The sequence below is a fragment of the Schistocerca serialis genome, chromosome 1, assembly GCF_023864345.2.
Source record: "Schistocerca serialis cubense isolate TAMUIC-IGC-003099 chromosome 1, iqSchSeri2.2, whole genome shotgun sequence".
NCBI lineage: Eukaryota > Metazoa > Arthropoda > Insecta > Orthoptera > Acrididae > Schistocerca > Schistocerca serialis.
In genome coordinates, this window is record NC_064638.1 from 20,739,258 (window position 1) to 20,752,386 (window position 13,129).

Sequence of the window (13,129 nt, forward strand, 5' to 3'; positions counted from 1 at the left end):
CTAAACATCCACTCAGTATTATAGTTATTTCCTGACTGAAGTCTTTACAGTAGCAGGTTCCAGGGAGTAAATAGTTACTAGTTAGAAGTGAGAGACGGCCTGGAGGCGCCGATCGAAATAGGTGGATAAATAAATGAAAAGTGTTTCTGTTTCGTTGTTCATGTGAATACCTAAAAGGTGCTGCATTAATGTGCAGAGTGATAACCAAGTCCCGTGACCCTCTATCTATTACACACATGTTAATGAATTGTTGTGGGTGCTGATATACACTCATGTTCAGAAAAGAAACAGAATACCTTGAACTAGAGGTAGGACGTTCATATTCGCAGGATATCTACATTAGTATGTTTTGCAGAAATTATTATGAATATCAGCCAGTTCCACTGTTCTCTAAATGGGTTTTGTTTTATAAACCACTCACGATAAGCCCATTTCAACATACTGTCATCATCAGGTGCTCTGCAAATACATAAGTAAGTGATCGTCTTAATAACTATGATCAGAAAAATTCTAAAACGTTCGTCTGGTATTTTTTATCTTACATGTAATATCGTTGCTGCCATGCCCAATCCTTCTTTAGAATTCCAAGTTTTGCCATAGATGTACGTTGGATATTTTTGCATATGCTATTTTTCTCTTGACAGTTTGGGTGACAGTGGATGATACGTTTACCTTGTTTCCATTATAAGTAAGTGATGCGCGGAAATTCGGTTTTTTTTTTTTTTGTTATTTTTATAGGTTTGGTTCTAGTTGTTTTTGCCAGGAATTTGTTTCAGATTTAGTTGTGGTTTTTATGTTACATATTTTTGTTGTTGTCTATGATGTGTTATGTTTTCTTGGTATTAAGTCTTCGTTGTACACTCTTCATGTTGTTATCGATGTTACTATGGATATGTATCATTTAGTGTCTCTGATTTATTACTTTACCCGTTTTTTGCTTTGTAATGTGAATAAAGTTTTCTATGCACTTTTTGTCCGTTAGGTCCGTTTGTTCATTCAATAAATATGTATATTAGAGGTAAAATTAACAACTCGGGCAATAAAATCAAATCAGTATGGAATCTTGTTCGAAGAGAGACAGGAAAAGTAACCGCAGGGGTGGGTTGTATCACTATTAAAGAGAATGAGACCATCTTAACCAACAGTACACAAGTAGCTAATGCATTTAACAACCATATCTTAAGTGTACGACAAAAATATTAGAGAGAACAGTTCAAAATAAAAAGCCAGGCAGTACATGGAAGAGTCAGTTTTCAGAAATCCTAGTCAGATTAATTTTCATCTAACAATCTCTTGTGAAATAAAGAAAATCGTTACATCATTGAAAAATAACTGTTCTGTTGGAGTAGTTACAACTAATGTTCTGAGTCACTTCTGTAATGCATCACTGACTGAAGTTAATTTCCTGGGCAGGTTAAAATATGCCGTTGTCGAGCCTCTCTATAAAAAGGTGACACCACAGATGACAAAAATTACCAGTCAGTAACCTTGCTTACAGCATTTTCAGAAATCGTCGAGAAAGTAATGTACTGAAGAGCGGTTAGCCATCTCAACAGCAATGGGATACTCAGTAAATCACAGTTTGGATTTCAAAAATGCTGTTCCACTGAGAAAATGTCACCAATAGGAATTTTCTGTGACTTATCCAATGCGATTGACTGTGTGAACCACGACATTATGTTACAGAAATTACAATTCTAAGGTATAAATGGAACAACACATGAGTGGTTCAAGTCATATCTACAGGACAGGAAGCAAACGTTTTCTTTATATAATTTAACTGATTTAAGGAAGTCTCTCACATCATCTAACTGGGGTGAAATTACATTAAGTGTTCGATAGGGTTCGATCATGCGTCCCCTTCTTTTCTTGATAGATGTGAATGACCACCCTTCTTATCTGAAACAAGAAGCTAAACTGACAAAGTTTACTAATGATATAAGCATCATTATTAATCCCGTAAAAGAAACTCCAATAGAAAATGATACAAATAATGTCTTCGGAAAAATTATTGATTGGTTTTCCGCGAATGGGTTTGTTCTGAACTTTGAAAAAACACAGTACATCCAATTTTCTACTGCAAGGAGTACAGTTCCTTCAATAAATATAACACATGAACAGAAGTCAGAGGCCACAGTACAGAATACTAAGTTTTTGGATGTACATGTAGATGACAATCTTAACTGGAAAATTCATATTTTGAATCTCCTAAAGCGACTAGATTCAGCATATTTTGCAATCAGAATAATTGCTAATTTTGAGGATATAGAAATTAGCAAGCTAACATACTTTGCATACTTTCACTCTCTGATGTCATACAGAATAATATTTTGGGGTAACTCAAACCAGAGGTTGTACAGAGTTACAGGGAGAGCATAAGAGAACAATTGACAAGAATGGGGGAAAGAAATACAGTAGAAGAAGAATGGGTAGCTTTGAGGGATGAAGTAGTGAAGGCAGCAGAGGATCAAGTAGGGAAAAAGACGAGGGCTAGTAGAAATCCTTGGGTGACAGAAGAAATATTGAATTTAATTGATGAAAGGAGAAAATATAAAAATGCAGTAACTGAAGCAGGTAAAAAGGAATACAAAGGTCTCAAAAATGATATCGACAGGAAGTGCAAAATGGCTAAGCAGGGATGGCTAGAGGAAAAATGTAAGGATGTAGAGGCTTATCTCACTAGGGGTGAGATAGATATTGCCTACAGGAAAATTAAAGAGACCTTTGGAGAAAAGAGAGCCACTTGTATGAATATCAAGAGCTCAGATGGAAACCCAGTTCTAAGCAAAGAAGGGAAAGCAGAAATGTGAAAGGAGTATATAGAGTGTCTATACAAGGGCGATGTACTTCAGGGCAATAGTATGGAAATGGAAGAGGATGTAGATGAAGATGAAATGCGAGATATGATACTGCGTGAAGAGTTTGACAGAGCACTGAAAGACCTGAGTGGAAACAAAGCCCCGGGAGTAGACAACATTCCATTAGAACTACTGACAGCCTTGGGAGAGCCAGTCCTGACAAAACTCTACCATCTGGCGAGCACGATGTATGAGACAGGCGAAATACCCTCAGACTTCACGAAGAATATAATAATTCTGATCCCAAAGAAGGCAGGTGTTGACGGATGTGGAAATTACCGAACTATCAGTTTAATAAGTCACGGCTGCAAAATACTAACACGAATTCTTTATAGACGAATGGAAAAACTACTAGAAGCCGACATCGTGGAACATCAGTTTGGATTCCGTAGAAATATTGGAACACGTGAGGCAATACTGACCCTACGACTTATCTTAGAAGCTAGATTAAGGAAAGGCAAACCTACGTTCCTAGCATTTGTAGACTTAGAGAAAGCTTTTGACAATGTTGACTGGAATACTCTCTTTCAGATTCTGAAGGTGGCAGGGGTAAAATACAGGGAGCGAAAAGCTATTTACAATTTGTACAGAAACCAGATGGCAGTCATAAGAGTCGAGGGACATGAAAGGGAAGCAGTGGCTGGGAAGGGAGTGAGACAGGGTTGTAGCCTCTCCCCGATGTTGTTCAATCTGTATATTGAGCAAGCAGTAAGGGAAACAAAAGAAAAATTCGGAGTAGCTATTAAAATCCATGGAGAAGAAATAAAAACTTTAAGGTTCGCCGACGACATCGTAATTCTGTCAGAGACAGCAAAAGACTTGGAAGAGCAGTTGAACGGAATGGACAATGTCTTGAAAGGAGGATATAAGATGAACATCAACAAAAGCAAAACAAGGATAATGGAATGTAGTCGAATAAAGTCGGGTGATGCTGAGGGAGTTAGATTAGGAAATGAGACACTTAAAGTAGTAAAGGAGTTTTGCTATCTGGGGAGCAAAATAACTGATGTTCGTCGAAGTAGAGAGGATATAAAATGTAGACTGGCAATGGGAAGGAAAGCGTTTCTGAAGAAGAGAAATTTGTTAACATCGAGTATAGGATTAAGTGCCAGGAAGTCGTTTCTGAAAGTATTTGTATGGAGGGTAGCAATGTATGGAAGTGAAACGTAGACGATAAATAGTTTGGACAAGAAGAGAATAGAAGCTTTCGAAATGTGGTGCTACAGAAGAATGCTGAAGATTAGATGGGTAGATCATATAACTAATGAGGAAGTATTGAATAGGATTGGGGAGAAGAGAAGTTTGTGGCACAACTTGATTAGAAGAAGGGAACCGTTGGTAGGACATGTTCTGAGGCATCAAGGGATCACCAACTTAGTATTGGAGGGCAGCGTGGAGGGTAAAAATCGTAGAGGGAGACCAAGAGATGAATACACTAAGCAGATTAAGAAGGATGTACGTTGTAGTAGGTACTGGGAGATGAAGAAGCTTGCACAGGATAGGATAGCATGGAGAGCTGCATCAAACCGGTCTCAGGACTGAAGACCACAACAACAACAACTCAACACTTAGGCAAAGTAGATACAGCTCGAAAAAAAAGTGGTTAGAGTAATGTGTGTGTTTCATAGTCGCACGTCTTGTAGGCATCTGTTTAAAAGGGTAGGAACAGCCTCACAGTACATTTACTCAGTAATAAAATTTGTTCTCAACAACATAGACCAGTTTAAGTCAACACTGCCATCATGTTTATAATACCAGAAGAAAGAAAGACTTACACTATCCTCTACTTAACCTGTCCTTCGCACAGAATGGGGTAAAACATGCTGCTGTAAGATTTTTAAATATATTACCAGATGAAATAAAATGGCTGAGAGACATCAGTAACAAGTTTAAAAATAAACTGAAATCATATCTCCTTGAGAACTCCTTCTGTACCATAGATGAATTCCTGAATAGGAATAAATGAATCTATAGGTATAATACATGCATTTTATGCCATTTAAGGGGATGGGGTAGGGAATAAAAATTTTATGCTTAAAAAAATAACCCGTGGTTCATGTGTGCATTTCTTATGCACCTGACACATGCCACATCATAACAGTTACCGTGAGATTGATCAATGGAACACGTCACTAATTACATTTGTGGGGTTGCTATATACATGTGAATATATCTCTATTTCCTCAAGAATGTTAATGACTGCTCCTTTTTGCATAATATGGACGACTTCTAGTGCTTCGTTTATGGGTTTTACGTCGTGTTTTTCTTTTTGTAAGTGTTGAATAAATGTGGACGGGTTGTTTTCACTCTCTCCGATATGTCATTTGTCTGATGTTGAAGTTTCCACCGGTCTGCCCTATGTAGAGTTTGTGGTATTTGTTACACGAAATTTTGTAAACGCTGTGGTTGTTGTGTATGGGAATTTTAGAGCTGCCTTTGTTGATTTTATGTTTGAGGCTGTATGTGTTTTGATATGCAAAGGCGATATCGGTTTTGTGGAATAATTTAATTTTGTTTGAGGTGTTTCATAGATAAGTTGTGGTTACATATGTTTTTTTCTTCTTTCTCGTTGTACGTCTAATGTTATTTCTTTATATGTCTGGGCATTTTTGGTTGTGTTTTATTGTGGTGTGATTGTGCTACAATTTTGTTCTATGATATCTATTGTTTGCTGGATTTGAATGTTTGTGTTTACATCAGTAATGTCAAAATATTTAAATCTTGCATTTGGGAGTATTTTTATGTCTTTAATGTTTTTGGCTATTGTTCTAGAATTTGTGATTGTATATTTTTTGTTGTATGTGTAAAATTTATTTAGGAGGTTGTTTAATTTCTTGCTTATGTAATATGTGGGTCTGTTAACATTGTGTATTACAGAACATACAGGAACAGATTTTTTATGTATCCATGGACCATTGGTGTTCTATGGTTCAGTGATGTACATGTACTTTTCTCATATTCTGTAAGTTTTGTATGACATGTTTATATGGTTTTATTGGTTTGGCCTACAAATTTGTTTGTGGGGTTTCTATTGCTTTGTGTGATACCATTATTACCAAAAAAATCATGAACTGTTGTCTGTAGTCGTTTTTGTTTATGATGACTAGACTGTAGCCTTTACCTGATCTAATTGTTTGGGCATTGCTATTCGTTAATTTTTCATTAATTTTGCATATTATTATCTGAATCGGTATTGTAGCTTTCCCTGGTTTTCAGCAGTCTTTCTGTTACCTTTCCTGTTTTGATAGTAATTTCATTCTGTAGTTTTATAGATAAGTTTACTAAATCTATTGCTGCTTTTGCAGATGCTATTAGTTGTTTTTGTTCAATACTGTGGAATCTAGGTTCGGTAGCGTACTTTAATCCTTCATACAATGGCTTTTACTATTGGTCAATTAAAGTACTTTCAGACATGGTGACTGTTCTTTTGTGAAAACTGGAAGGAGATATTGTGTTGTCAGTTTTGGCAAGGGGGAATTGTTTTTCCAGGAGGCGTTTGATTTCATTTTTGTGTGTAGATCTAATCTGTGATCAGAGTGACCTCAGTGAATGAGATCCTTCGATCCGTAGCCATATCCTTTCTGCACAATACCCCAGACGCCATTTTTCAGTAAGACAATGCACAATGACATGTTGCTGCACAAACATGTGCCTTCTTGGTAGCTCAGGACGTCAGCCTTTTGCCCTGGACTGCTAGATCACCAGAATTGTCGCCAATGGAAAATGTGTGGGGTATTGTGAAATGAATGGTGCAGCGCTGTGACCCAATGCCAACCAATACAGAAGTGAATGCAGCATGGATGGCTATACCACAGGACGCCATCTGCACTGTATACGTCGAAAGCACCACACGTTCTGCAAATATGAATGTTTTATCTCTGGTCGTTCAAGGTGTTCTGTACCGGTACATCTAAATCATGGCTCATGAGGTCACTTACATCGTGGAGGAACGGATCCAAATGAGCGCGTGGGCTCACGAACGATCCCATACAGGAAAATCAACACGAGGTATTCAGTATCATATCACTGTGACATTTGACAAAACCTTCACCACCAAAGGCCAACAATTTTGCGGTGGGAAAATAATCTCTTTGCGATTGGTTACATAAAAGATAAGCCCCCACCCCGCTCAGAACGTCCAGAAACACAAATGGAAATGTGTATTGAGGCTGCAGCGTCTGTCGAACGTCCGACAAAAATACTCCATTCGTAAGCGGTCACAGGAATTGGGAGTTGCATACTCGACATTACAAAAACATGTGAAGGATTTTGGAGTTTAAGGCATTTAAACGTTCGTGTCTAAACAAACTGAGTGATAATGCCATAGAAAATCATCATCAGGCTTGTGGGCGAATGTTCGATGTCTTTGCAACTGTTCGTGCAAGGGGGAAAGTGTTTTTGTCGGACGAGTGTGCAATATTCCGCAAACGAGAAACATTTATTACTGGAGTAAAGAAAACCAATATTTTTATGAATAACTTAAACACAACCCACCTCATTCACGATCTGGGCTGCAGTGTCTGCAACACACTCGGAACGTCCGTATTTCTTTGACGGTGGCATTGCATATCTCACGACATCACGTGACTGCTTTATTCCACATCTCCTGGGGACTGCCGGGTGGCATACAGTTAGAGCACGATGGAGCACCAACGTATTGTGGTGTTGCCGTTAGAGAATGTCACGAAGAGGCGTTTCCTGATAAATGGATTCGACGAAGTTGTGTCCATTTGCGTGCACGTTCAGAATGGCCACTCCGAATTCCTGATCTGTCATCTTGCGAGAATGCATTATGGGTTTTCATTAACGGAAGCAAATTCTATATTACGCTATGAGACCGAGACACTGCTGTCTTCGATTATATTTTTTTTATTACAGTAGGCCTAATTCAAAGTGATTGCCACCTTCACGTTATATCGGGTGGTTTCGACATCTGTACGACATCTATGTCTCAGTTGCTGTTACTATTGTGTAAGTATGCTCCTTTGATCTCGGTGGAGCTACAGCAGGTGTTAAACTTTAGCTGGAGCAGTGATTTCTGAAGCTGTCCGATTATGAAAGTTTGTTTCATAAATAAATAATTTCAGAAATAACTGCTCCAGCTAAAGTTTAACACTTACTATACACCAATATCAAAGCATCAAGTACAACAGTAACAGCAACTGACACATCGATGTCTTACGGTATCGAGACCACCCCATATAACACGAAGGTAGCAATCAGGCCGAAATAGGCCTAGTGTAAAAAAAATATAATCGAAGACAGCAGTGCCTTTGTCTCGTAGGATAATATGTAATGTCCTTATACGATATATACGGTGCAGGAGGCCCAGATGAGTACAAACTGAAGGCAAATTTATTTGATTAAACCACCTACGATGGGTTTCAGACAGGATCCCCCGCTTCGTTCCATCTCAAAGCGCTATTCCGATACAGTCGGACAGCCTCTGCAATGCTGTTGGAGTGTAGGGGGATACCGAGTGGGCTAAGGCACGAATTGGAATTCAGACTGAGGAGGGATGCAAAGGCACTGTGCCAGGGTGGCGTACTGGTTAAATCATCTGCCTAATGAGTACGAACCTGGGTTCGAATCCTGGCCCCGGTACAAATTTTCATTTGTCGCTCAGTCTATACATATGCACATGAGTAACAGAAGTTTGCCCCCATATGTTACGAGACGGTCGACAAACTTAAGGACGCTGTTCGATGTGCATTCACTGCCATCAGCAGAATTTCACGATGTGCGTGAAGGACAATCATCCTCTATTGTGAAAACGATGGTGTACAACCGTAACGCGATATTATTGCAGTTGGCCCCCACGGACTTTATGGGAAACGTGCGGTGACATTACAGTAAAGAAAAACTACATCAATTTTTTCGACTGTCGTATACAGAGTGGAAGTCTGAATAACTCCGAGACCAGGTTGTCCGGTCGTTAAAACAGTAGAGCACATCACGATCGGTTTGAAGGGCACGGGTAAACACACGCATCCTCACTCGCAGGTGCAAAAATGTTGCGCTCGTCTGATACACAGACACGCTCTGCAATAAACGCGAAACAATAGTGACGCTGCCTGGAAGTTATGCTCTTACTAGGTGCCACAGTAATGCACTGCGTGGGCGGCAGCGGCGGCGCCGGCTTACCGTGGCGGCGAGCAGGCAGGCGGCGGCGAGCAGCAAGGCGGCGGCGGCGTCTCGCGGGCCGGCCATGTTGTCTGTGCAGCACTGAGCGAGCAGTGGCCGGCCCTCGGCGCTCGGCCCACGCCGACACCTGCCGCTGGCCGCCCGCCGCACTGCGCGTGCGCAGGCAGACACCCCACCCCGGCCGCCGTATGGATTTTGTGGGGCCGGGTCAGCCGCCTCTGTGGCGGTACGCTATCAGGAGCAGAACGAGCACCACCAGGAGGCACAACAGGTACATGCTGCGCCGCGACGGCGCACTCGCTCCCCGGTTTCTCTACCCGCTCACGGTTCCTGCGGCGACAATAATTTGAAGACGACCCCTCTATCCGGTCCCGTCCAGACTGCCATTTCGGCCTCTGTTGCCTAGCACCGCGCCCCGCCGAGAACCTCTTGTTATCTGGAAGTGTCGAGGGACTCGGCACACGCGGCCAGGTCGCGCAATCTCTCCGATCGTACGTGTCCGCGTCACGTGTCGGCGTTTCCCCGACAGCCCGACGAATCGCTGCTAAGACTTCATTTATTAAGCGTCGCTGTGCTGTTCTTTTTTTTTTCTTTCGTTATCATTCCAGAGAAATGTCTGAAAAGCCGAAGCCTTACTGACCTCTCGCTTCGTCTTAGAAGATAAAAACCCTTACGAATATTTACAGCCTTTGTAGATTTAGACAAACTTTCGACAATATTGACTCGAAAACGCTACTCGTAATCATCAATATGTTGTATTTGTTGTGGTTACGTCTTTTTCTTTTTTCATTTTGCATTTGTCACTATACATGCAATAAATTTCAAATAGTTGTTAGAAATATGACCTCAAATGTCCATTTCCGGAATAATGACGTGTTACAGATACAAAAAAGCACTCCGTCAGCAGGCCACGACTGGCCCAATGGGACCATCCGACCGCCGTGTCATCCTCGGCTGAGGCTGCAGCCCAGCCCATCGCTCTCCCGGTCGTTACGATGGTTTTCTTTGACCGGAGCCGCTACTGTTCGGTCGAGTAGCTCCTCAATTGGCATTACGAGGCTGAGGGCACCCCGAAAAATGGCAACAGCACAAAGCGACCCGGTTGGTGACCCATCCGAGTGCCAGCCACGCCCTACAGCGCTTAACTTCGGTGATCTGCCGGGAACCGGTGTATCCACTGTGGCAAGGCCGTTGCCACACTTACAGATATAAACTATACGTAATTTCAGAAGACGTCAAGAATGTAAACAATGTCTCACATACACAGGATGATTGCTTCATGATGTTATAAACATTCAGGTATGATGGAGAAGGGTAAATGTATCAATTTCACTTCAGGGACCCTGGTCCAGAAACGACCGAGTGGAAAGTTATAAGCGAAAATCTTTCTGATACCTCTGACAGTGGAATACATGTGCTGCTACCGTTGTCGCTGAAACTGTAACGTAGGCAGCTCTCACAGCTGTTAGTGTCGACTAAAACTAAAAAAGTATAGTAAACACGGGCTCTAAAACGCGAACCACTCCACCTTCCGTATTCCAAAACACATCCCTTCTACTGCGCAAGCTCTTTGGTTTCTATATTTGTGGAGCAGGTAGTATGTACCTAAACAAGTTAAAGTAGCCCAGTAAATATTGTCTCTAAAATGCGTACCTTAAGAGCTGTGGGCGCTTCTCCAGTAGATGAGATCTGTATGACAGTACACACGATGAACAAGTGCCCTTTGCTCTTAAACTGTGCTTTTAAAGTCCATTTCTACTGGACATTTTTCTCCACCTCCAGTCCACACTACCACCTGTGAAAGTTGCCTACTCTACGTTCTTAGCAACAACACTAGCCGTACATCTATTCCATTGACAGATGTGCCAAACTTTCGCCTCAATCGTTTCCACACTACGATCCTTTACGTCAAATTGATACATTCATCTTTCTACATCAGCCCTGGAAGTTTGTAACAACATCGCGGAACCAGCAAAACTGTAAGGTGTCAGGCAAATCCAACACCTTCCATGAAAACCCTGACATGATAGCAAATCCGACAGTATCTCACATAGTTCCGAATAAATCCTGACATTAAATTAATCAAAGTAATACGATCAACGAGTGAGCAAATGGAATACCACAGACTAACACAAGAACGCCTAAATGCATGTCATACCTTCCCACCGTGAAACAGACGCAGTTCCGAGGGGAGAAACGAGAACAGAAGCCGAGAGCAGAATCGTATAGGCTAGGAGGCCCTACGATAAGGGACGGACACCCACGTCGCCAGCTGACCGCCAAAACCACCCCCCCAGCCCATGTTAAAAGATAGAGCCCTCCTGAAGAACAGTATACATCTTACGATAACACTAAAAGGGCCACACCAGCTGCAAGTTTTAGCGTGAGACTTTTTCGCGTCTCTGTTACGTTGCAAACTTTAAAAACATTGCCCCACCACGAAAAGTATAACGTTTCTCATTGGATAGACAGAATTTTTGTAGGTGAAGCTTAAGGTTAACATTGAGACCCTGATTGGTCAGTTGAAAACACAGCCAGATAGCTTTTTTAAACCAATTTCGGTAAATTGTAATAAGGAGAAGTTAGGAGAGAGTTGCTTCTGAGATGGCGAGGTGTGTGGAGCTGTGCCGCCCGCCGCCCCCTGACGCTGCCTAAACACCGACAAGGTAATGAACGCACGCGATGCCGCATTTTTGGGCGCATAAGGCTTCACTCAGAACTGCAGAAGTCTCATCTGTTACATCCCCTTTTTACGTAATACTAGTGTCGATCGTCAATTAAATCTCATGGTGTTCACATTTGCTACTTGAAGTAAAAATCTGAAACGCGATGTTTTTTCTGTTATATAATTATTGAGAAGCCACATCAGCCAGTGTAATTTACGACAAGTTAGATAAGTAATTAAAGATAATTGAGGGTCACTGTAGACCATTTTGATAGTTTTCCCTTTTATGAAACTTAACTTAAATCTAGATTATAGATGTGATATGTCATAGGTCATCCTTCGATCCATTGTAGAACTTGGAAACCCATTCAGGGAATATTTGTTCACATTTTTGTTGAACGCAGTCGGTTTTTACCATCCTGTATTAGAACATTTCCTTTTATCAATAGTGCAATTTATAAACGATGTTTTGTGAGTAGGATAAAATTTCCAATCGAAAAGTTAACTGCTTTTTCGACGTTATTTTACCAGCTAACTAAAAATAAGAAAGCCTTGAACCCCTTCCACTAAATTTACTCGTAGTTAGTGTTAAGATTCTTTTACAGGGAGTGCAGTGGAGCTGACGCTGAATTCATTAAGTATTTGATTATATCATCGCTAGTCTCACTGAACTCTTCTGAACTCTACAGGTTCAAACTAGTCAATTTCCTGAAAAACACGCTCAGAGCGTCGCTGCGCGAAAGTGGTAGGGAGACACGACTTAGAACAAACAGACACCACGCAGAATGTTAGAAACCACTACGTACATGCAGGCCACTGTTTCTCAAATCCTTAAAAACCTCTCCCTCCCCATTCTATTTGGGACAAGCTAAGAAAGTATGGTTGAGATTAGCATAGAAGGTATTATTATCACAATCACACTAAGGAGAATTCGAGACATACATTGAGCTGGAAAATATCAATCAGACTGAGGATCGGTTCGCTGCAGCTCTGCACACTACAGTGTTCTGCGCGAAGGCTCTCCTGCCAGCCACATCTACAGCATCTGGACCTGCCTACTGTCCGGCCGAGCTGGCATATTCCTCTTCAGTTTCTACCGGCCATCTTTGCTTCAGTAACCAAAATGACTACTCTTAACGGCTCTGTATGTCTCCTACCAACCGATCCGTCATCTGTAGTCAAGTTGTGCCATAATTTGTTTTCCTCCAAGTTCGATTCAATGCCGCCTCCTTTCCGGAGGAACAAGCAGCTCTGCTTGGCTAAGATGTCCCAGAGGTAAAATAGTCCTCCATCCGGACCTCCATGCGGGAAACACTCAAGAATATCTTGACATCACGTCAAACAAAACTGCCGTTATACGGGCCACAGCATGCCCAGACAGTGAAACTCATCGATTGCTCTTCCTGTCTCATTTCTAATCTAATTCCACCAGCATCACCTGATTTAATTCGAATACTTTTAT

At 41.3% G+C, this 13,129-nt stretch overlaps 1 protein-coding gene and 1 pseudogene across 5 annotated transcripts in view; both read right to left on the minus strand.

Annotated features, from left to right (window-relative positions):
• The window catches only part of LOC126460762 (carboxypeptidase E-like), a 438,967-nt gene extending 429,884 nt beyond the window's left edge, over window positions 1-9,083 (minus strand). For all 5 annotated transcript variants that reach the window (XR_007585944.1, XM_050095944.1, XM_050095943.1 and 2 more), the window contains exon 1: window positions 9,003-9,083. Coding sequence is in view for 4 of the 5 variants with exons in the window: in XM_050095944.1 (XP_049951901.1) it covers window positions 9,003-9,068 (66 nt within the window). In the remaining variant the exon portion in view is untranslated. The remainder of the gene's footprint in view (window positions 1-9,002) is intronic.
• Window positions 9,084-10,080: 997 nt separating this feature from the next.
• Window positions 10,081-10,198, minus strand: LOC126428135 (5S ribosomal RNA; annotated as a pseudogene).
• Window positions 10,199-13,129: the final 2,931 nt, after the last annotated feature.